This window comes from Hevea brasiliensis, chromosome 10, assembly GCF_030052815.1.
Source record: "Hevea brasiliensis isolate MT/VB/25A 57/8 chromosome 10, ASM3005281v1, whole genome shotgun sequence".
Taxonomy (NCBI): domain Eukaryota; kingdom Viridiplantae; phylum Streptophyta; class Magnoliopsida; order Malpighiales; family Euphorbiaceae; genus Hevea; species Hevea brasiliensis.
This window is the reverse complement of record NC_079502.1, coordinates 3329567-3354048: the sequence shown is the minus strand read 5'-3', so window position 1 is coordinate 3354048 and position 24482 is coordinate 3329567. Positions and strand designations below refer to the sequence as shown.

General features: G+C 32.7%; 3 protein-coding genes across 5 annotated transcripts; 1 reads left to right on the top strand and 2 right to left on the bottom strand.

Moving 5' to 3' along the window:
* Window positions 1-1728: 1728 nt before the first annotated feature.
* LOC110646038 (uncharacterized) lies at window positions 1729-4744 on the top strand. Its single transcript, XM_058128777.1, has 3 exons — window positions 1729-2359; window positions 2471-3690; window positions 3857-4744. The coding sequence occupies exons 1-3, from the start codon at window positions 1729-1731 to the stop codon at window positions 4370-4372; spliced, it is 2367 nt and encodes a 788-aa protein (XP_057984760.1). The 3' UTR covers window positions 4373-4744.
* An 889-nt stretch (window positions 4745-5633) lies between these two features.
* Window positions 5634-7929, bottom strand: LOC110646024 (E3 ubiquitin-protein ligase AIRP2). The gene is made up of 5 exons (XM_058128916.1): window positions 7583-7929; window positions 6837-6999; window positions 6665-6731; window positions 6276-6510; window positions 5634-6164 (listed from the first exon to the last, which is right to left on the bottom strand). Exons 1-5 carry the CDS (start codon window positions 7669-7671, stop codon window positions 5954-5956), a joined length of 765 nt encoding a protein of 254 aa, XP_057984899.1. The 5' UTR covers window positions 7672-7929; the 3' UTR covers window positions 5634-5953.
* Window positions 7930-18351: 10422 nt separating this feature from the next.
* Window positions 18352-23618, bottom strand: LOC110646026 (probable LRR receptor-like serine/threonine-protein kinase At1g67720). Of its 3 annotated transcripts, XM_021799321.2 has the most exons (16): window positions 23274-23615; window positions 22702-22945; window positions 22408-22587; window positions 21817-22331; window positions 21591-21723; window positions 21276-21347; window positions 21132-21200; window positions 20918-20989; window positions 20668-20736; window positions 20421-20593; window positions 20026-20279; window positions 19752-19878; window positions 19598-19663; window positions 19326-19512; window positions 19110-19242; window positions 18352-18942 (listed from the first exon to the last, which is right to left on the bottom strand). In XM_021799321.2, exons 1-16 carry the CDS (start codon window positions 23341-23343, stop codon window positions 18616-18618), a joined length of 2691 nt encoding a protein of 896 aa, XP_021655013.2. In that variant the 5' UTR covers window positions 23344-23615; the 3' UTR covers window positions 18352-18615. The 3 variants fall into 3 exon arrangements, with proteins under 3 accessions (XP_021655013.2, XP_021655010.2, XP_021655009.2); XM_021799318.2 differs by having other exon boundaries at window positions 22408-22945; XM_021799317.2 differs by having other exon boundaries at window positions 20026-20593; window positions 22408-22945; window positions 23274-23618.
* Between the last annotated feature and the right edge of the window lie 864 nt (window positions 23619-24482).

Here is a 24482-nt window from a genome sequence, read left to right as displayed (position 1 = left end):
CAACGTGAAAATTTATTTACTTTTAAAATTTGGCAGAATTATAAAATTGGACCAATTAAACTAAAAATTTAATAAAACATTTAGTCAAAATTTAGTAATGTGCGGTATAAAAAAGTGAATAACCTAATTATTAAAAAATAAATTATATTATTATTTTAATTAAAGCATTATTTAAATTTTAAAATTTTATAAAAGTAATGAGAAAGTTCTAATTTTTTTTTTCAACTTTTTTAAAAAATAAAGAAATTTTTTAGATAAAAGCTTTCATCGTTGGAATTATCAATGTTTGTTGAATTTTTAATTGAATTTCATTTATCATTTATAGTGATTAATTGCCCAAAAACACCCCTTGAAATTGATAAATTCTTATAAGAATTCAATCCATATCACTTGTATTCATAGATATATGTCATTTGATTAATTTTAAGAGACAAGTATGGTAATTCTAGCACAAAATTTGATAGCTCTTTTTATTAGATATATGTATATATAATGATATAAGTAATTAGTACACATTTTGGGTAATGAAAAAGATTAATGTTTATTTAGTCTAATTTAATTTAAATCAACCAAAAATTCTCACACACATATATATATGATTTTAATTTTATTTTGATTCAATTATTCAATTTCGATTTAATTAAATTTAATAATTAAAATTTCTTATATTAAAAAATAATTTTAACTTAAAATCGAACTGAACCGATAAAAATCAATTTAGTCTGATTCAAATAATCTAAATTTTTTCACTTACCATTAATATTTTTATTTTGTAAGAGGAAAAATAATATTCTTTATCTTAATTGATTTTTTGAGCCTAATAATAAAATGATATCAACTTAAGAGTAAAGATTAATGTCCAAATCTATATCATTATCAAAATCTTCTTCCCTAATGCTAAAAAAAATCTATAATTTTTCTATTAAACTATTTTTTTATACAATTGACTCTGAATAAAAAACTAACAAAGAATTTCTTAATAAAATATTTTATTTTGTAAAAGTGACAATAAATGATTAAATTCAGCAAAATCAAAGATATAAAATTTAATTGATATAAGAAAAAAAATCTTGAACTCAGATTTTTTTATCAAAATTGATAATTAAGTACACCTAAACCAATTAAAAAATTTAAGCCATTTTAAAATTGTGCTGTTAAAAGAAAAAAAATATGATAGGCTTCTGTTTTTCTTGGAAGTACTTAAAAAATAGAATCTTCTTCAGAATTATAAAATAATTAAAAAAATAATAGAATATAATTTACTTTGCTATTTTTTTTTTGGGGGTTGATAAATATATCATTACTAAGCTAAACAGCACGTGGGTAATAAAATTAGGGTTAAACATTCAAATCTGTTTCCTAGAATGAAGGGCAAGTCTCCAAATTTTGTGATATTTGGGTTGATTTTAAGAAAGATTTTAAAGGCCAATATGAGTCATGAGAAGAAGTAAAAGGCAGAAATTCCCTCCCTAGTTTAACTCATGGAGAGACATGTAAGGATAATCAAGACCTTTAGCCTCCTCAAACCATGGATCTTAACTTGCTAATTTTAGGATCAAGAAAGGTATAAAATGTACAAAGCCCTGCTTGTTTATTCATCAATTAGAAAAACAAAAAAAATATATATATATATATATATATATACATATATAAAGAGAAAACTGAAAAAAAATAAAAAAGAAAAAAAAAAGAAAAAGAAAAAACAAAGTCCTTAGTTGAGGCTACAAGATGAGGAAATTTGAGTTTTTCTTACTTTGTATTTCACTATTGATTGTGTTTTCGTCATTTTCTGTTTCTTATGGTCATGGCCAGGTTTCTGGTTCTGGTTCTGGTTCTGGGCAGGTAAGTTTTGAAACTTCTTTTCAAGGTAAACATAGTGCTTCTATGTCTGCAAGCAAGCAAGGTTCTGCAAGCCAACAAGGTTCTGCAGGCCAACAAGGTTCTTCAAGCGAACAAAGTTCTTCAGGCCAAAGTTCTTCAAGCCAACAAAGTGCTTCAGGCCAACAAAGTTCTTCAAGCCAACAGAGTTCTTCTGGCCAACAGAGTTCTTCAAGCCAGAGTTCTTCAGGCCAACAGAGTTCCTCAGGCCAACAGAGTTCTTCTGGCCAAAGTTCTTCAGGCCAAGACAAAAAAGAAAGTACTGCTGCTACTGGCCAACAAAATTTGTCAGGCCAAAGTTCTTCAGGCCAACAAAGTTCTTCAGGCCAAGACAAAAAGGAAAGTACTGCTGCAGCTGCTGGCCAACAAAGTTCATCAGACCAAAGTTCTTCAAGCCAACAAAATTCTTCAGGCCAAGACAAAAAGGAAAGTACTGCTGCAGCTGCTGGCCAACAAAGTTCATCAGACCAAAGTTCTTCAAGTTCTTCAAGCCAACAGAGTTCTTCAGGTCAAGACAAAAAGGAAAGTACTGCTACTGCTGGCCAACAAAGTTCATCAGACCAAAGTTCTTCAGGCCAACAAAATTCTTCAGGCCAAGACAAAAAGGAAAGTACTGCTGCAGCTGCTGGCCAACAAAGTTCATCAGACCAAAGCCAACAGAGTTCTTCAGGTCAAGACAAAAAGGAAAGTACTGCTACTGCTGGCCAACAAAGTTCGTCAGGCCAAGACAAAAAGGAAAGTGCTGCTGCTAGCCAACAAAGTTCGTCAGGCCAAAGTTCTTCAAGCCAACAAAGTTCTTCAGGCCAAGACAAAAAGGAAAGTACTATTGCTGGCGAACAAAGTTCTTCAGGCCAAAGTTCTTCAAACCAACAAAGTTCTTCAGGCCAAGACGAAAAGGAGAGTACCGGGCAACAAAATGAGAAATCTTCTTCTGCCCAAGAGAACCAGAAAAACAATCAAAATGCTTCCCAAGAAAATCAAAGCAATTCCTCTTCTGGCCAAGCTAGTGATAAAAATGCATCCTCATCCAGCCAAGAAAACAAAAATAAGTCTAAGTCTCAAAATAACGATGGTTCTAGCCAAGATAAAGGCCAGAACACTTCTGCTTCCGATCAACAAAATCAAAATAATTCCATTTCTACCTCCCAACAAGCTTCTTCCAGCCAACAAACTCAAAGTAGTGCTGCTGCTTCTGGCCAAGCTAACGGCCAAACAACTGTTTCTTCCAGCCAACAAACTCAGAGCCAAGGCTCCTCTGCTTCAAATTCAAGTATCAACTTCCAAGGACAGTTTGCAAAAGTTTATGCTTTCGGAGACGCATTTACCGATACTGGAAATGCTGCCACCATGGATGGATTCAAATCCTTTGTTGGTAAAATGTTTGGCAAGTCAGATGGCCATAGAATGAGCAATGGTAAATTGCTTATCGATTTCCTCTGCGACGATCTTGGTTTGCCTTCATTACAAGGATATAAGGAAAAATCGGCTAACTTCGCTGGTGGCGCTAACTTTGCAATAGCAGGATCAACTTGTCTTTCAGCAGATGCCTTTGCTACTAACAAAATTACACATTCTTTAATGTTTAAAGCAAAACCTGAGAGCACCTTGACTGAAATAGATTGGTTCAACAAGTTTCTTCTAGGTGTGGATTGTAAGGATAAGGATGAGGCACAATGCAAAGCTCACTTAGCAAACTCCCTCTTCTGGGTTGGTGCTCTTGGCCTTAGTGATTATGCACGCATATTTGGATCTTCTTTATCTGCTAAATCACTTACAGAAGCATCTATGGATCATGTTGGCAAAATTCTCAAGGTATGCATTGGAAAGAACAAGATTTTTATTGTTGGAGTTTGAACTCAAAACTTCAAATTCCTGGAAATAACTCCATAACACTAAACTAAACCTCGCTGGAATAATATCAAGATTTTATTTCTCACCCAAATTTTTCTTCTTAAAATGTTGTGATTTTCCATGGCAGGCAATTCTGGATAGAGGTGCAAAGTATATTGTGGTTCAAGGACTTCCACCAGCAGGTTGCTGCCCATTACAATTGCAACTGAACCCACCAAGGGATCGCGACAATATGGGATGTTCATCAGGCATGAACGCATTGATACAAGCTCATAATGATTTCCTCCAGAAGAAGTTGGGAGAAATTCGGTCACAGTACAAAGATGCAGTGATCATATATGCAGATACCTGGAATGCATACAAAACAATATTGGTTAACTATAAGAAATTCCAATTTGAAGAGCCCTTCAAGGCATGCTGTGGAGCTGGAGGAGGACTACTCAACTTCGACTTGCATTCTCTTTGTGGATCAACTGGCACCAGTGTCTGTAAGAATCCACAATCCTACATCAGCTGGGATGGGATTCACTTCACTGAAGCTATGCATAAACAACTAGCTGAACTTTTCTTCAAGCAAGGCTTCTGCTCCCCATCGTTTGACAGCTTGATTGAAATCAAGAGTAAGAGTAGTAAAGCTGCTTAGGCTACTGCTGTCCATAATTTGATGAGTTGATTAAAGCAGACAAAAAAAAAAAAAAAATGTAATGTACCTGTTGCTGTGGCAACAAGTGTACTAGTATAGTATTAAATAAGACCCCAGTGGTTAAGAATATGAATTTCCACTGTGAGGTTCCTCATTTTTTTTCATTTAAAATTAGAGAAAAAATAATGGCATGTACCTTTTATTACTTTCAATTGACAAATGGAAGGTAAATTGACCCTTCCTTTGAATTCAGAAATTTTTTTTTCTAAATCCGCCTCTGATGTAGTTATTGTTTTTGGAAAACTAAATGTATTGTCCATTAAGGCTTTAACGGCTAAAAATAAAAATTTCCAGTGTCTAATTTGCTTTCAATTGACAGCATTGTATCCTTTACCTCAATTTATAGCTTACTAATTACTGGATAACAAAATCAAACTGCTACTTTGTTTTGTTAATTTAAGTTATTAAACCATGGTCGTATTTTTTTTTTTATTGTTTTATTTATATTGGAAATTTAAAAAGGGCATTTTGGCTCTTGTAGCAGAGCTCCTCCTGTTTGCCAAGGCCAGTGAACAATAAATTTCTCTCTAATAAATATAAGCCATAACCCAATAGCTATTACTTAAAAACTCGAGATTGCCAAGAAAAGCTTTATAAAGTTGGAAAATTTTTCAGGAACCTATTAAACTGCATAGGTAAGGCATATATGTATATTTGCTCATACATTAAAGGCATTGCTGAGTGAAATTGTATTGGAAATCTTTGTTTAAACTGCTTTTTTTTTTTCAGAAATAAGAATACAAAATATATCTTAATCATAATCATGTTAATTGCAAGTAAAAGTGGCTAGAATCTAAGAATATTTGCAAATACAAAGTTAATGATGAAAATTTTGAGGCCTCTGAATCCCAAAGCTTCAATCTTGCCTAGTTTTAACCACCATACCAAGGCCTCATTGGACATTAATTTGCCTTTTGGGCCATAAGTAGCTTGGTTTGGATCCCCAAAAGGGAAACGGAATTTTACATTCCAACTGGACTTCTTTTTTGCATGCAGTAGCTGTATAAAGAGACCAAGTAGCCTTAACAAAAAGAATTCTGTATGTATCAATGCTGGCAAATTTCAATCACAAGTGGTGAGAACTAGTAAACAAGAAGGAATTCACATGGTCAAACCAAATCGTACTGTAATGAAACGAAGGCCACCATAACTTCGGCAAGGCTTTGTCCAATTAATGCCATTATGATCGTTCAAAGCGAGAAACACAAGTTGGTTTTGCCATTGAAAAGCATAAACAAGTACAGAAGTGCTTTTACGTGCACTTTCAACAAGCCTGTGAGCTTAAATTGAACCTTTAAGAGCCTCTTCCATATTACGCACGAGGAAATGTACCTTTCCACCAACAAGAGCTTTGACATTAAAGCTTAGGCTAATTGAATTTGGAAACTCCAACAAACATCAGTTGAGATTTATTTTTTTTGGTCTAAGAATCAGAGGAACAATCGTGTGCTTACCAGACTCTATTTACATTAGAGGGTCGGCTTTTGCTCTCTGTACATCACTCCTCTCATCTTCTCTAATTCACATTAGATATTCATAATATACTAAGAAAAGAGCATCTGGGTAATCTTTTGGCAAGCTGTTGATATAGAGGTAGAAGCGCAACAAATCCTCCTTGGATATTGTTTTTGTGTCAACCACATCGTTGTTACAAGTGAGCACCCATAAGTCTTCTGAGTTAACTCTCTTTAAGCTCCCACGACAAAAAGGGCAGGATTCCGACCTTGTGTTCCTGCATATAAGAAGGAAAAGTGAATAAAGGCAACTCTATTCCATATCAAGTATGCATAACAATTAACAAGAGGATTGTTGATATAACAAATATTTTGAAATTTCTGGTTACCAATTGCGGTAGCATTTGATGCACATTGCATGGCAACAATTAGGCAGGACCATTTTTGTGCAAGGCTCCAAGCAAATTCCACATTCATCTTCTCTCTCTATATCAACATTGGCAAGCCTAATATCTCTTTCCACTCTCTTTTTCCCCAAACTCTCCATTCCCAAATGCCCTTCCTTAACATCCTCTAACTCCTCCAGATTACTATGAAGCCGTTGAAGAGATGGTAATATAACACCTACAATTTGAGTTTTTTTAGAAATGAACAAAATCAAAACAAATACATAACAGTGACTGCTGGAAAGTGGAAACTAGTTGATCTTCAGTTATATTTCTATGCAAAGTAGTTGATGCGCAATAAATAGATACCAATCGCAAACATCTTTACATACCATAGAATTCCTTAATTGTTGCTTTCCTTCCATGTGTAAATAGGTTTGGTCTACCATCTGCATATACCTGCATGACATCAAAGAGCAAAGAATACAAAAATGCACAAATTACATACAAGAAGAAAATGGAAAAGGATCTTATTCAAATTGATACGCTAAAAATAAAGCCTACCTTATATACAAGTATGTGAAAGAGATTTAGATATCTAGGGAGTAGACATATGCAAGAACAATCTATCCGTTGTAGCAAAAAGAGAAAGAAGGGAGTCCATTGATTGCAAACTAATTTCATCTGAAGACGTGCACCACTCTTGCCTCTTGGAATTGCAGCAGCCCTGATAAACATAAAGTTGCAAATTAGTTCAGTCAATCCATGTTGTTATTAAGATTTAGATTCTAATTTCATACGAGCATGATAATGACCACATCTCAAGAACACAGCTTTTAGCCCATTTTGCTAAAAACCAAACAAGGGAGAGACAGAGAATTCTATCCATCTCTGCTTGATATTCCAATAATAGCCAAAGCAATCAAGTTGAGCTAAAATTGACTAAGCAAAAAGTACAGAACCAACATCAAGATAAATCCTTGTGTGCATATAAGCAGAATAATCACAATCAAACCTAGAAACTGCAGTCTCTTTATGTTATCTTACAAATTCCCACTTGACTATTGCTTTCCAAAAATTCCCAAAATTTACAAATTCCATAGCCCAAATGAAAATTGAGCATGAAAACAACATACACAGGCCCCAAATTTTTTCCTTTTTCCCCCGTCGATCAGAAGAACAACCAAGCCAAATCATGAAGATTTCCATCATGAAAGATACTAAAATCCAAAGAGAGAGAGAGAGAGAGAGAGAGTGGTAACATATAAAAGTGAAAAGAATCAAAATTTAATTAGAGACTGAACACTTACAATGCATTAGCATGCTGTATATCAGCCTCGAGAACTTTGAGAGACTCCTGGTAAGAGGAACTGCCCACCTGCAAATACATCATCTCCATCTCTCTCTCTTACACACAAACACACACACGCAGTGTCCAAGAATAGCAACTGGGCTTGACGTCTTAATATACCTAATCCACCAAAAACCAAAATTGAGTTAAAAAGGAGAGAGAGGCATCTCTCTCTCTCTAGCTTTCTTTCTGGGGCGGCTCTGCTAAAAATTCCTTTTTTCTTTCTTTGTGGGTTCTGAATTCTGATAGCTTTTTATGGTTAGAGAGAGAGAGAAACTCCAAACGAGAAAAATACTTCTTTTTGTAGGATGAAAGAGGACAACATTAAGTGTATTGTTTACCTTGCTCTTATTTAATTTTTATTTATTAAATATTTTTTTGAAAACTATTAAATATTTTGTTCTTATCATAATCTTTGCTTTTAAATGCTCTTATTATTATAAACTCCATTATTATTTTTGTTATATGATCATTATATAACTTATTTCACATGGACCTTAGTAATGATGCTAATCTTTGGAATATCTTAGTGTGCTTTTTATGACATTTTATGATTCATTATCTAATTATTTAAAGAACTTATTTTCTTTTTTTTTTTAATTTTAAATCTTATGTATGACTTATCTTTTATGAATTGAAGTGGTCAACATAATATAATATGCAAAACCTTATCTATCATATAATTTCTTTGCAATTAACCAAAAAAAGCCCACAATTATCATAGTGATGGAATGAATTTGTAAATTTTTTTATAGTCTTATTTTTTAAAAAAAATATATAATGTTTCTCAGCCCTACGATTGAATAAAAGACTAATTCTTTTCCGTCAGAGGGGGATTAGAGTAAATATCATATGCGATTACTAAACTTTATTAGTATTTTCATAGAAGTTATTAAATTTTAATTTTTTTTTTATAAAATTTACTGAATTTTAATTTAATTTTATAAAAATTATTATAACAGTAAATTAAATATTTTTAAATTAATTTATTAATTTATCAATTATTTTATAAATAAAATTACTAATTATCGATTACAATAACTTTTATAAAATTAAATTAAAATTTAATAAATTTTATGTAATAAATTAAAATTTAATAATATTCATAAAATTAAGTGACCGCATATAATAATTACTCAGTGCGATTATGTTAAAATCATTGTCGTGAATGGCCACCCCACTACCCAAACTTGACATAACTCTCAAATAATTAAAATCATTTAAATATAAAAAAATTAAATCTCTTAATGAGATTTTATAAAATGAAAGAAAAAAAAACTACTTTTAATTTCATAAATTTTCAAATTATAAATAAAACCCATGAATTTAAAATCAAGATTTTCAGTTTCTTAATTTTGAACAATTTCATGTAAAAATAATTAAAAAAAAAACATATTGGATCAAAAGGGTTTGTTTGGAGGAGTATTTATTGATTTAATATTTTTAGGTATACTATTCATCATCATATTTAATTTGGATTTTTTTTATGTGGTTAATGATTAAATATTTAAGTTGCCTTGATGAATTTGGTGACAGTTAGGCTTCTGATACAAAGAAAATCCCTAATTATGTGGTCAAATCATATTTAATAATTGTTTAATGATTTTAAAATAACCAATTATTTACTCTTCAACTTGTAATACAAGATTTAATTATTTATTTAATTAATATGATTCTTAATTTAATTAATACTATTAACAAACATATGCCAAAATTGAAAAAGCCCTATCCCTAGTCCATTTATTTAAGGTCTTGTTTGTGGCTGCTGAGTTCTCATTAAAAGCAGTTTTAGGAAAAAGCATTTTTTTTTTCAATGATTTGGCCAATTTTTTTTTGGTTTAGAAAGGAAATTCCCTTTCACCAAAGAACATTCAAAGTGACAATTTATGTTCAATAAATTTTATTTTGTAAGAGTCAACAAATAACAACATCAAACAGGACCTAAAATAACCTTGGACCACAAGGCTCACCAAACTACCTAACCATGTGGCAGAGTAATTAATTTTTTTTTTTTTAGCAAATAATTGGGAATTGGAGATTTGAACTTAAATATGTTAAATGAGTTAATTAATACCCATTGAGAACATCATTGTTAAATGCAAAAATTGTTTGATTCTTCTTGAGAACCAAGTCTATAGTAGGTGTCTTTTATTTATTTATTTTTGCCTTTTAAATAGTGACTTCTGTTAAATAATATTAATTGTAAGGATGTGTTTAGTAAAAAATTAAAAAAATTAAGGATTAAACGTTACATTAATAAGTTTTAATCTTTTAAAATGGTAATTATTAATTTAGATCTCTAAGATTGATATTTAACTTCTTAAGATATAAGTATTAATAAAATAAATATTAATTTATTATTTTTAAGTATTCAAATAATATCATTGAGTAATTAAAAGTTACAATATAATAATTATCCCTCATCAATCTTGTAACAAAATAACTCATCATATCATTTATAATAACAAAGGGAGACTTGTGGTAAAAACTTTTGCAAGTTATTTTAGATCCCAATCTCATCATAATTGAATTGTGAAGATACTTTGTTACACATTACCACTCTATAAAGCATAACATGATCCCGTAGTATACTTAATGAATTACCGACTTTGTCTACTGATAACCCATTAAATATACTACAAGGGATTTTAAAACAATTTTCTTACTTTTTGAAAGTGGTGAGCTTTTCTAGCAGGTATTAAAAATATTTACTTGAAATTTAAAGATTTGATAAAATTTTTGTCCATTTTTATTTTTTCGTAAATTTTGAAAAAATTTCGACAGAGTGCCTGTTATATTTGAAAAAACAGAAAATTTTACCTGTAGAAAACACTTCCAATGTAATACTTCATCAAATCACAATCACTATTTCAACTCAAATCAACACAAATTAGCTCACTCCCATAATTCAAATGAAAATTTAACAACTCAAGAATTTCAATTCAAATATTTCCAAAAATAGAGATAATTGGTTTCATACACATTGCATTAAAGAAAAATTAATTTACATACATCAGTATAAATTTACATCTAAAAATCTAAAATAATAATATTACAAAATCTGTACAACTGCTCATGACTAGTCTATAAAATGCACATACAGCTAATTACATAAAAATAATCATGTATAATCAGGGTATAAAAATTATACTCGACAAAATATCTGAAAGTAGCACAGCAGTCCTTAGCAGCTCACTCAGCTGCTCTACCAGTCTCTTTACCTACGACAGCAATAAAAAGTTATCGCTGAGTACTATGACTCAGTGGTGCACAATATACTAAAATATAATTTTATGCATAAATCAAATCACATTTATTCAATTAAGGTGCTAAAAATGAAAAGCAAATACAAAACACAATTTATACTTTTAATCAAACATTCTCATTTCGAAAATCGAAAAACAAATTTCAGAAAAACACACAGTTATATCATGCCTTCAGTACAATGTTCATCTCAATAGCTAGAGGCTTATAAGGAATCACAAAGCTAGCCAGCACAATCTATGGGTACCCATTCAATTTCTTCCTCTATTGGCACACACCTCAACACTTCAGCCAGAGAGGGAATCAAAATTCAAAACTAATTCCTCCCACTAGTCATGCTAGTGAGATATTCAAATATATGGTAATGATACTGTGGTTTCAAAACTATCTCAATAATTTTCCAAACATTTAATGACAATTAACACACATGCACTTTGCAATCACCATTTCGCAATATAAATAAATCACAATTCATTTTATGCACTTTGCAAAGGAAATTTAAAGAATATTTTATGTTGCGCACAAACCTCGTGCAAGTAGCCTCTAGGCCTTGACTTGATGTCTCGGGTTCTTTCCCGATATTCCTTTCAACTGAAACACAAAATTTCACAGTGTTTCAGTTTACAACTTATAATAAATCCAAAAACAAATTCAAATATATTTATTTCTAGCTCTAATATACTTAAATTGACGTTCTTTAAAATTTGCATTTCGGGGTTACTATTCACAATACTATTCAAGTCAATTTATTGACTTTCTTATACTTAATAGGTATAGGGATTTCAATTTCACCCACATACCATATTTTGGTTACTAATTTTGTTAGTTTTAGTTGCTCCTTAGATTTTTAGGTCTCCTAGGCACAATTTTAAATTTTTTAGATTTGGTGTCATGTTTTGTACTATTATATTGGTTATGTTACTGTTAGAATTTGAAAAAGTGTTCTTCATAAAACTTGTTCCTTATTGTCTTAACTTTAATTCCCTTTTTGAATCACTCTATTTGAAGTTTTGTAACCCAAGTTATGGCCATTTGAACAGGGCTAGCTGGATTGGTCTACCCATAATTTCTGGGCACCTAATTTGGTTATGGCAATTTTGGACCACTAAATTTGGGTGGTAAAATGACTGGGTTATGGACAGAATTTGGGTTGGTTTCTTCATAAAAGTTGTAGTTCTATATCATACCTTTCCAATGCCACAAAAATCAAATCATTTGGACCTGTATAGCCCAAGTTATGGCCAAATGATTCATTTGGTCATTTTGGTACAGTGGCAGCACACTACACCCGAATTTGACCTAATTGTTCACTATTCTAATGTCATTTTCTGGGTATAGTTCCTAAATGAAAATTAGGCCATTATGTGTTTATTTTCATTCCCAATTGGCCTCACACCAATTGGGTTGGTAAATTTTCAGTTTTATTTCCCGAAAGAGACCTAGGTCAAGCTGCCAGAATAGTGACCCTAACTAATCCAAATTGTACTTGGTTTCTACCAAATCAAACATACAACAAATGGTCCCAAATGACCATTTCTCACTTCAATTAGGGTCATTTGCACCAATTGACCATTTTTCAAAATTTTCTCCCAATTTCTAAAGCTCAAGAACCCTAATTTACTAATTTCACTCACTTAATGAAATCAAAGTATATATTTTTAATCTATATACTTAATTCAACTCACTTAACCCTTCAATTTCATCAAATTCAAGAAATTTCACTCCTCCTATATGCTGGCCAAAATTCACAAGAATCCCACACACTTGATTTCTTTTAATTATTTGTTAATTCCAAGTGTAACTTAGCTATTTAACATAAATTCAAATAGAGAGTGAAGAAAGAACACTAACCTCAATTCTTTGATTTATAATTCACCAATTCTTTCAATTTATCCTTTCTTTTTCTTCCTCAATCTTCTTATCTACTTGTAATAACAAGGTTTTAGTGGAGATTTTGGGGGATTTATGGCTAATTTGGGGGTTTAGAGAGCTTGAAAATCAAGCTTCTATGGTGAAAATATGAGAGAGATGAAAGAGAGGGATGAGGGACGGCAAATGGGTGTGGAAGACACACTTTTTCTCTTCTTTTTTTTTTTCATTTGATTTTGCATAATTATCTAGCTTTTTGACTTAGTAAAAAATTAAAGAAATTAAATTGATTTTTTGACATCATATATGATGTCACCACAATGAGGTCATAAATCCTTTCCTTTTTCTTTTTCCTTTATTTTTTCATAGTTCTTTAATTTAATTTTATATTCCGAAATTTTCATTTCTCCGATTTTATTGGACAGTTAGGTCAGGAGTCAGCTCTAGGGATAAATTGACCAAATTGCCCCTCGCCGGGTCGATCCAGTTTACAAGTAATTCAATATTTTTTTCGGATTCCTGACCTAATTATTTGACCTACTTAACAATTCTTTTCTGTGATTTTCTCTTTTCCACTGTGTTCGCAATAGTCCTTAGGACCGCGGCATCACATTTTCGTGTTCAAAAATCTGGTTAAGACTGACCTCGCAGTCACTTCCCGGGAATGTCACCCATCGCTGTGACGCCTGGCTCATTTAAATTTTTGTATTCTGTTTTTCTTATTTATACTTAACTATCTGACAATTGCTAATTATTTGTATTCAGGGCTTATCTAGGTGTCTTAGATGTGATTCTAATCTCATTAATTATCCAGACCGACACCGATCACTGGAACAGTAAAATATAATAGGCTATGCATACAGGGGTGTTACATACTTATATAAGAAAAATACTTTTTAAAATTCATTTGATAAAAGAAAAATATAGAGAATTTTAAGTCATTGTACTTGTAGGTAGAGGTGGAAAATTTTTATTCAACCGGTCAATTAAATTCCTTTTTGTTTAATTTAAAATTGTTTATAATTCATTTTCATTCATGTAAAATTTAAGATTATCCAAATTCAAATATTTAAAAATTTAGGGATTTAATTGATAATCAACTTAATAATTTGGTTCAAAGCTATTTGGTTTAAATTGACACTAAAAAAATAATCAGAATTGCAACTAATTTTTGTAATCGATTGAATTTGATTCATAATTTCAATTTTTTTAATGAAATAGTTAATTTTTTAAAGATTTAGCAATCGATTTATAATTAGTTGCTAATTTGATTGCTAATTGATATTAGAAAAATCTTAAATACATGATTAGCAATTAATTTTGAAATCGATTGATAACAATAATTTATTTAAGAAATCTGTTAAATTAAAATATTATTTTAGTTGGCTTCAAAATTAGCAATTGATTTGTAATCAGTTACAAGAATTGATTGTTAAATTCGATTGTTATTTATAACCGATTCTTTGTCGATTGCTTTAATTTTTGCAACCAAATCGGTTGCTAAATTTTTTCTGCTAATTTTTTGTTTTTTTTTTTTATTTACAGTCGATTTGTAAATTAATTACTAATAGCAACTGATTTTGTTCTTTAAAAATTCTCGCTCAATTTTTTTTTTATTTGTAACCGATTTGTGAATCAATTGTTAACAATGGATTTTTCCTCCCAAAAATTCCCTTTCATTTTTTTGTCACTACCCAATCTATGGGCCGGACCGGCACTAGGACCTGGGCCAGCCTAAAGCCCCGAGACCCGTAGTAAGCCTAACTATTCCTCAACCCAATTCTAAGGCCCATTTGGGCCCAATTTTAAGAATTCAACTGAACAGAATCCGGCCATAAAATGGACCTTTCAACGGGGAGTTTTTGACTCACCCGACCTGTAAACACAATATATAATCAATTGGGGAGCTCAGTTCATCCTCAACATACTCATATGTCATAAAAATAAATGAGAGCTCAGCTCCCTCATCCAGTCCAACATACATGCATATAATAATAAGTTTACAGGTCCAACATAGTAATTATATTACAGACCCAAATCAAATGAATATTTCTAACACATGCGAAATTATAGAAGTTAACAGAATTACACAAACATTAATAAACAATCTGCGAAGGAGAAAAGCAGGTTAACCACAACAATAATCCTCCTGTAGCCTGAAAAATAATGAACAGGAGTTAGCATTCGATTCAGAGAGTAAAATATCAATTTTAACCATAATCTCTATAACTATCTAAAGCTAATGCACCATGTAGAGTGAAATGCAACATTGATAATATTTTCACATCATAACAGCAAAAAGGTAATTTGGAGTACTCACACACCCGATAATGTCAAACAATACATATATGGGAGCTGATCCCCTATACAGCTTTCTTAATCCAAACTGTGCCAGCGAAGAACTCAAGCTCGGACTTCCACTTAATAAACCAAATCGGGGTCCCAGCGAAGAACTTAAGCCGTGTCTACCCCAAAGGACCAGGTCCCAGCGAAGATCTCAAGCCGTGTCTACCCGTCCTGTCCATAGCCAACACCACACCACACGCACGCCAACTCACGCACACTGCTCCAAATTACCACAACAACATCCATAGCACTTTAACAATTATGAATGCAACATAAAACGTGCCTAGTGTTTAACTACATAGATAAATATTTATAAGTAATGCATGGGCATGCTTGAATATATAATAATATCAAAATTACAATTAAAATTAATATTTTACTCACTGACTCAACCGAAGTCACTGTGGCGGCTGGGCGGAGGAGGAAGGCTGTTCTGGCTCACCTGACAATTTTATTACAATTATTTAATACAACTGACTCAATACAAACCAAGAAAATACCAAATACGTCCTAAGTTATGCCGAAAATTCAGTAGAGTCTCCCCTATACCTAGGACCTACCCAACCTGTAAAAAGGAAAACACACTTCTATATCCACAAACCATATATTCATATCTCAATCACATCACACAGCCCCTCCTGGGTTCATCCAAACAGTCATCAATCACAATATGTAAAATTACAGTTTAGTCCTTATAATTGACCATTTTTGCAAAAACTAATCAAATAATAACTTTTCTCCGCGGTCCTTAGCAATATTACTAAGCAAATGCAAAAAGAATTATAATTTTCTGAGCTACCACGAATATTTTATGGATTTTTAATCCCATTTAAGCACTAGAAAATTACGAAAAAGCAAGGTTCGGGTTTACCTATGCGGATTCCGACTTTGGGGACGCGCTCGGGACGTCTGACAATGGTGGGGTAACTAAAATCTAGATCCAATTCTAAGACTTTTTCGGTAGCCGGTCTGTCTGGCCAGAAATTCACAGACCCGACCAACCGTTAAATTTCCTCGAATTGAAGGTACCTACACGAAGCCCACAACACGGGAGTTAGTATATAATTTTTACGAAATTTTCTAAGCTCATTTAATGCTCGGAAAAACACTACAAAGTTTCGTGGGACCCACCGAAAAACGGTATCGAAAAATTTCAAAATTTATATTGCCGCGAAGCTCTCGACGAGTGGAGCGCTCTAGTACTCTCGGTTTTCTCTTGGGGTTCACGGTTTGCGAGAAATCTAACCCAAAAATCGAAATGGGTTAAAACTTCCCGGACAAAAATTAGACAAACCGCTGGATGGATTTTAGTGTTCTTGGTGTCTATAGAAAGCTCTCGAGGTGTAGATGGTGTTTGACATAAGACCCAGCCCAATCGGTGGCTGGATCGACTGGATTTCGATCGAGAAGCCGAAACGGTTCTTGGCGTTCCAGGCGGCGGCTAGCGATAAGAGAAGGCTGAGGCGGCGCGCCGGCGAGGTGGGGAGGGCTGGGTGGCGATAGCGCGACCTGGGGAGGAGGGAGGAGAGAGAAAACGGGAGAGAGAGGAAGGAGGGTCGGGACGCGCGGGGAAGAGAAGAAGAAGAAAAGAAAGGCCGGTCCGATTCAATCTGTCCGATCCCGCCTGGTTCGATTCGGTCGGTCCGATTTAGGATACAAAATTTTAAATTTTTACTCTACCTTGGGATCGAAAACGAGGCCCAAAAATTTCAAAAAAATTCTAGAAAACTCAGAAAAATTCATAGACTCCAAATATATTTTTAGTTTTGCCACATGGTCTTTAAATTAATTTTTAAAAATCACTAAAGTTTTATATTTTCGGGAAATCAAACCTGATTTCGAAAATCCGAAAAATTTCAAATAATTTCCTACAATTTAAATAAAATAAAATATTAATATTACTCACAAAATAATAAATTTAAAAAATTTGGAGTGTTATATTTTTTTTTTATTTTGATTTGTAACCAATTTAGAAATTAATTGCTAATAGCAGCCAGTTGAAATTAGTTATTTTTAGTTACCGATTGTGAATCAGTTGTAAAATTTTACCCTTAAAAATTTTCGCTCAATTTTTAAAACGAATTAACAACTGACAATCAATTGCTAAAATCAATTGCTAATTCACGTATATAAATCACTACTTATTTTATTTCTCCACTACTTATTTTCTTTTCTCATTATTCATTTTCTTTCTCTTTTTTTCATCTTTCTCCATTTTTTTCATTCCCATTTATTTTTTTAATCATATTTTTCATTCTCATCTATTTTCTTTATTATCTTTTTCTTTCTCATATTTTTTTCTTCATCGTCATCATCTTTTTTATTTCATTTATTTTTCTTTGGCATAAAATAAAGATTTTTATATAAATATATTTTTTGTACGTAAATTATTTGTAGTATTAATTTTTAATAAATTTTTACTATAATATATATATACGATAATATTTTTTAGTAATTTGTCTTATAAATATCTTTTTATATTTAATTTTTTGTTAATATTTTTTTATAATAGTTATTATTAGTATTTTTTAATAATATTTTTATATTCATTTTCTTTACTAATTTTTCATTAATAATTTATTATTTTAGTAATTTTTTGAAAAATTTATTTGTTTGAATTTTTTACTTGAAAATTTAATTTTTTTGATAATTTTTAAATTAGCAATAATTTTTTATTGTTAAATTAGTCGCAAATAACAATTGATTTATAAAATGGTTACAAAATTACAAAATTAAAAATATCAAAATTTTTGTAACTGATTATATTTTGGTTGCTGAGTTTGATTGCTAAAAAAGAATTATAGTTTTTATCAATTTTTTTTAAAATTTAATTAATTTGACAATCGAGTTAATTGTCGATTACTATTTTCAACCAGCTTTACTGCAACCGACTGAATCGATTGCTAAATCGATTAGCAACCGATTTTAAGGATTAATCAATTGCTAATATTTTTTTAGTGTGATTTGATCAATTAAATTTTTATTTTAAAAATAAATTAATATTTTTTGAAAAAGTTGATGCAACCCATGAATAGACTCAAATTTTTTTTAGTATAGTGACATGATGGGAAACTTGAATCAATCCATAACCCAAAATATTTCCAATCAAATTCACTTGTAAAAAACAAGACTCGAAATGACTTTTTTTTAAGTAGGGATTGAAGGAGTGGGCCTGCTTTTACTTGGTGGGTGTATATTTAGCCACTAAATTAAGTCAAGTTAGCCAAAATGACATGTAATTTGAAATAATTTAAACTCAATCAAATTCGTTCACATATACTAGTAGATCAATGATAGAATAATTATCTTCTAGTACATATGATTAGAAGTTTAAATCCTGATGGCTACATGTTACCTTTAAAAATTTTAGAGTTACAAAGAAAAATTGTTCAAAGTGCTTATCTACGTTATTTGGTATGGGCAAATGCAGGCACAAGCAAACAACACAAATGATTACATGGTGACTATTTGTTACAGTTATGAGTAGTTTTAAACCAAGACTTGGAAGAAAAATTATCTGGCAGCTGGGGCTAAGCAATCATTTGATAAGTGAGGGCTCTCAATCTCAAGGAAACTCGTGAGTAATGTTTTTCTTGAAGATTGTGCCTTGGAGCTCCCACTGCCAGAAAGTTTATGGGCTCCATCACTTCCTTTCTCTATCTTGGTGCCTTCTTGTATTGCCAAAATTACTTCCTGCATCTTTGGCCTGGAAACTGCACGTTGTTGAACACATTGGATTGCAACTTCAGCAATCCTCCAGATTGATTCGATTTTTGCATTCCCTATTAGAACAGGATCCACAATGCTCACCACATCTCCTTTACGAATCAAGGCTCTTGCCTGCAAAATAACAACTCAGGTTGGTCAAGACTTTAATTTGTGCATTGTATAGTTCTTTAGTTAACCCAGATCATTTTTTTGGTTTTCTGGCTTTGATCGGGACTCCAACTCGAGACATTATGGACTCTGGAGACGACTCAAAGAATGAAAATGGCAAGCGTGCCTACCCAGTGAACAATGTTCATTTCAGAACCAAAATCTTCTGTTGAGACAGGTTTTTTTCCAGTGATAAGTTCTAGGAGAACAACCCCAAAACTGTAGACATCACTCTTTTCTGTCAATTGCTGATTTGCATAATATCTGTTGAAGCACATGCATGACAAGTTAAGCAAAAACAGGAAGAGAATGCAATTAATTATGCACACCTGACAAGTATTGCTTACTCAGGATCAAGGTAACCAACTGTCCCTCTTGCCACACTTGATATATGGGTTAGATCATCTTCAGCTTGCCTTGAAAGTCCAAAATCTGACACTTTTGCTCTCATATTGATGTCTAAGAGAATGTTGCTTGTTTTTACGTCTCGGTGTATAATACTGGGGTTGCATCCAGTATGCAAGTATTCAAGGCCTGCAAACATATAAACCTGTGTTTATTCTATGAACCTGAAAATTATACAGTGAACAAACAAGCGATGAGATGTTTTATATTGAACCCTTGGCAGCATCTTCAGCAATTTGTAATCGAGTTAGCCAGTCCAAGCGTTTCTGGTTGACAGAACCTGCCATAGATCTTGTCATTGGTTTCAATTCGAAACATTACTATCAAAATCAAAAGAGAGAAGACAGGTTGATGGCAGATATGCAGACCATGTACGTGATCCCTCAATGTCCCACTGTGCATATATTCATAAACCAGAATTCGTTGGTTTTCTTCTTCGCAGAATCCAATTAAAGGAACCAAGTTCCTGTGATGAATTCTTGACAAGAGAGCAACCTGCAAGTATGCTTCTATAGTGAACCAATATTGAAGTTCATGATATAAATCAATAATGCTATCAGGTTTCTTTTTCATCATGTCGAATTTGAAAGTTGAAATCAGTAGCTGTTTTTCAACAAATTCTTTGGCTGAATATGACATTACCTCAGTCACAAACTGCTGTGTGAGATGGCTAGATGAATCAGCCATTATCTTGACTGCCACTTCTTTTCCATCTTTCATTTGGCCATAGTAGACAGTCCCAAAACTTCCTTTTCCAATTTTCCTGGAAAAGTTTTTGGTAGCTTCTTCAAGCTCAGAGAATGAAATATAGTACGAAGCACCTTCATCCACGAGATGCCAACCCCGAGAAATAGAGTAAGCAGTTGAAGGTTTAATACCGGTGCGTAAAGAGCTACCTGGTTGACACAACGAAAATGAGGAAAATGCAGAAACAACTGAGTTTATGCATCCAATGAGCTTTAGCTTAATGGTATTAAAGTTGTCTTTGAGATTGTGAGATCTGAGTTTGAGTCCCAAGAAAACTGAGTTATGCATACCTTGGTTATTGCTTTTCTGATGCGATGTCTTCTTTTGCAGATTACGCAGGTGCACTAGACTTCCTATCAACAGAACTAACAGAACTGCAAGTATGCTAATTGAAGTTCCAAGTATCAACTTAAAATGCATCCTTTTTGCTGTCTCTTTATGCAGTCCAGGATTATTTTCGTAGCTGCAAGATACATGCTTCATAAATTCTCTATGCCATGCCATTATCTATACATTTTGAAGTAACGAGTGACATACCTAAAAATTACTTTCCCAGTCAACAGTGCTTGAGGTATTTTCCCACTAAAAGAGTTGTTTTGAATGTATCTGCCACAGAAGATTTTCACAATTACTGAATACCCTATTCCATTTACATGGTGAATGCTTACATCAGATTAAAGCACACCCAAACGCACTTCCTGAGTATCTGTAATCAAATATCCAGTGAAATATGAATTGCCCTCTGTTGCAAGTAATAATAGTTAAAAAAGTCCTTAGTATTACTTACAATTCTCTTAAGGTTGGCAAACTAACCAGGTACTTAGGTAATGAACCAGATAGTTTGTTGTTCTCTAGATGCCTGCATGTGCATTAAATAAAAGCAGGACATGGATTGTTAGATGCTTTCTAGGTTAATGCAAATCCACTGAAACATGCACCACTGTGAGGTGCACTTTTAGTGGAGATGAGGGAAATGTAAAGCTTTAAAGTGGAAAACTTACACAATTTTCAATTTGACAAGATGGCTTATATCAGGTAGCGGCCCTGTGAGGGAGTTTCCATCCAACCACCTGAGAAAATGGAAGGGGTTATGATAGGGATCAATAAGAACAAGCATTATTACTTTATAGGATTATAGCACTTACAACTCAGTTAATTCCTCCATGTTGTTAATCTCAGATGGGATCTCCCCTTTCAAATTTTTTCCTGACAGTGCACTGCTCAGCATGTCAGTTCAATCCAATTTTTGTAACAGGCTACTGTATTTTTCAGAATTTAGCTATGAACTTATTAATACAGTGACATATCAACGAACTGCTTGGATAAATGCAATAAAATCTGCGGTCCTACTAATACTACCTGTGATAAGTTGGATTTGTTGAATGTATGAGGTTATTAGTTAGAAGTTCTACAGTGTGAAAGTAACCTGATCTTTCAGTCAATAAATGAGAAGAATTTACATTTTTGTGATTCTTGGTGGTGAAGTTGAGGAGCAAGTCACCCATTCCCACTGAGCTGGGACACAAGGATCACCTCCTTCATTTGTCCAAGAACTTCCAACAGACATGGAACGAAGGAAATTGAGAACGGCCACTGTCAATAGTACATTTGAATGCATAGTTATTTCTATGGATAATATCAATCAAGCACATCCGTCCACATATTTGCAGGAAATGATGCACTTACCATCTTGGCTTTCTGTCTTCGATTCGATCTTCAGGTATTTACTAATCTCAATTGCATTTAGGAGTGGTCCTTGAGTAGAATCGCGAGTCTTAACAAACGAAAATGACAGAACAAAATCTAGACTCACATTCATGTAGCTGGGTTCATAAAGTCTGTAGCTCCCATTGGCATTTTCTGCAATATTTACCACTGCATTGCTATAGTCAGGCATATCAGGATGCATTATCAGTTTGAATTTCCGCGTCTCATTAGCTCCCAAGTCTTCAATTTCAGCAAAATATGCATATGCTCTGGCGTTCGCGGGGAAATCTTCGAGGTTCAATCTATAGCTGAGTGTTCCTTCTTTGCCAACAACAGCTGTTTGCATTACTTTGACAGGAGGGTATTCTCTTGTCTGAATATCTATATTCTTTGATGTATTGATTCCAACTGTGCCAGGGGCCATCCCTACGAGGAAATTTTGCCTTTTAACAAGATCTGAGTCCCAAATTCTATCATAAGGATCATCTGGGTACCTGAGAAAGACAATGTCATCTGCACATCTTTCCACTAATAGTATCAGGTTGTAACCAAAACTTTAAATTAGCTTACCTTAAGGCATCTTCAGTTGGAGCACCAAAATTTACTCTAGCTGCTAATTTTAAGAAGAAACTATCCTCATAATCTGTTGCATACATTGAAAGGTTCAGAGGCCGAAGCTCGACAGTGGAAATGAAGGGAGAACCAGTTGTAGCACAGCAGATGCACACATCAATAGAACTCGAGGGAGCCCTGATGATCATTTCCTCAACATAAATTCTCGAAGCATCCAAAATTGTCACAGTAGACCACTTAGTTGCATCCAAATAGAGTTCAAATTTGGGGAATGAATCCTCATTTTCTAACCTGCCATACTGAAATGTTGCACGAGCAATATACCTTCTTCTCTCTTTGGTGCTTAAATTGTAACAGTACTTCTTGCTGTCTATAGGAAAGTCTCTGCGTCTCCGATACTGCACCCACTTTCCGTCTGGATTTTTTACTTCTACGGGTTTGCCATGGTTCATAATTCCATTGTCTGAAATCCATTCTAGCCCTGTTCTTGGATCAGTATAGTTACTTGTGCTTCCACAATCTATACTGATGAACTCTATGGGTGGAAATAGATCATAACACATATCATTAAAACTGTTAGTAACTATATCACAATTCTAATGAATAGCAGAATAACAGTATCAGCCTGCAAGACACAGATTGCCATTCTTATAATTTCTACAGTATCATTTTGTGAGTGACTTTTGTTCTAGCAGGCAATAGACGAGGGAAATTAAGTGGGTTAGATTTCTCTAACACTCCTCTAGTTAGAGCAAGAAAATGCATTCTTGTTTCTACAAGAAACAGATTTATTGATATAACCTCAAATTGAATGGAAAATTCTTCAAAGAACAGAATTATTGCAGATTCAAGAAAGAACATACCTGTAACTTGGCACACAACTGAAGATACAAAGAAAAGATAAAAAACCAGAAAATGAGAATATAAAGCCATTGAAGAACAGGAGGGCAAGCCAATCCTTATGATGTATTGTTGTGTTAAAGCATTTTCAGTGATTACTGATAAAATCTTTAGACGTTAAGTATCTATCTCATTTTTCATCCCCCCCCCCCCACTACTCACGCTTCACCTTTTTTTTTTTCCTTTTCTTTTGGATTGATTGATGAATTTGTGAAATGTTCATTCACGGTTGTATCCACTATCCTCAATTTGGAATCTTCTTTTCCCAAGAAATAAAGATCTCATTGTTGTTTCTGCTTTATTTCTTTTGAAAACGAGTAGCTACTGTGACACATGAAGCTGAATTAAAAAGTGAAAAGAGAACTGTCAACTTTTAGAGTTGTTTATTTTTATTGTTTTTTTTTTTCCCAAAAACTGAAAATAAAATCAATTAGCAAATAATTATTGAATTTATTTTATTATTTTAGTAACTTCTTATTCTTTATCAATAATTAAATCAAGAATTGTATTGAATCATATTAAATTATATTAAATAAAGATGAATTCAGTTAATAAAACTCACCCAGTGCTCTTATTAAGTTGAGAGTTTAAGTTTTACAGATCATTTTTTGTGGGCGATCGGTATTAATAATTTATATTTATAATTTGCTCTTACTAATTAAGCTTTATTCATACCTAAAATTCCAATTAAAGTATTTTAGGGGAAATAAGAAAGGAAAAACATTGGCCATGCAAACAGCATATGTAAAGAAGAAAAAAGGATTAATGACCTATTTAATTAGTTAAGTATAGTTTGCTTTAATTTACTTTTGCTTTACCAAACCACAAAATCTTCTTTTATGCCCATTTGGACCAACCTGTCTTTAGCTTTACAAATATTATTATAATTTTCAAAAAGTATGCTAATTATGGTCCCCATTTCCATGCTAATCTATGAACTTGACAAATTCAAGACCAAAAAAACCAGAAATTATGCATCCCAACATCATGAAAAAGTGGATTTGTTCTCTCATCAAGACATTGACCATTTATCTTTTTCATGGACAGGTGTGACCAATTATGAAATTGAGCACCAATAAAGTTTTTTTTTATTATTATTTCTCAAACCCTTCAATAATTTTATTTTTTTTATATTCAAAGTATCTTATTATAATAAATTTAATCTTTAATAA

Bases quoted from the DNA above. Each gene is read 5' to 3' on its own strand.
- LOC110646026 (XM_021799317.2), bottom strand. From the start codon at position 23,343: ATGGCTTTATATTCTCATTTTCTGGTTTTTTATCTTTTCTTTGTATCT. The intron at 22,946-23,273 runs GTATGTTCTTTC...TTCCACCCATAG, and splicing joins AGTTGTGTGCCAAGTTACAG to AGTTCATCAGTATAGATTGT. The intron at 22,332-22,407 runs GTAAGCTAATTT...TGTCTTTCTCAG, and splicing joins CCAACTGAAGATGCCTTAAG to GTACCCAGATGATCCTTATG.
- LOC110646038 (XM_058128777.1), top strand. From the start codon at position 1,729: ATGAGGAAATTTGAGTTTTTCTTACTTTGTATTTCACTATTGATTGTG. The intron at 2,360-2,470 runs GTTCTTCAAGCC...AAAATTCTTCAG, and splicing joins ATCAGACCAAAGTTCTTCAA to GCCAAGACAAAAAGGAAAGT. The intron at 3,691-3,856 runs GTATGCATTGGA...TTTCCATGGCAG, and splicing joins ATGTTGGCAAAATTCTCAAG to GCAATTCTGGATAGAGGTGC.
- LOC110646024 (XM_058128916.1), bottom strand. From the start codon at position 7,671: ATGGAGATGATGTATTTGCAGGTGGGCAGTTCCTCTTACCAGGAGTCT. The intron at 6,732-6,836 runs GTAGGCTTTATT...GATGTCATGCAG, and splicing joins TTCACATACTTGTATATAAG to GTATATGCAGATGGTAGACC. The intron at 6,165-6,275 runs GTAACCAGAAAT...TCTTATATGCAG, and splicing joins ATCAAATGCTACCGCAATTG to GAACACAAGGTCGGAATCCT.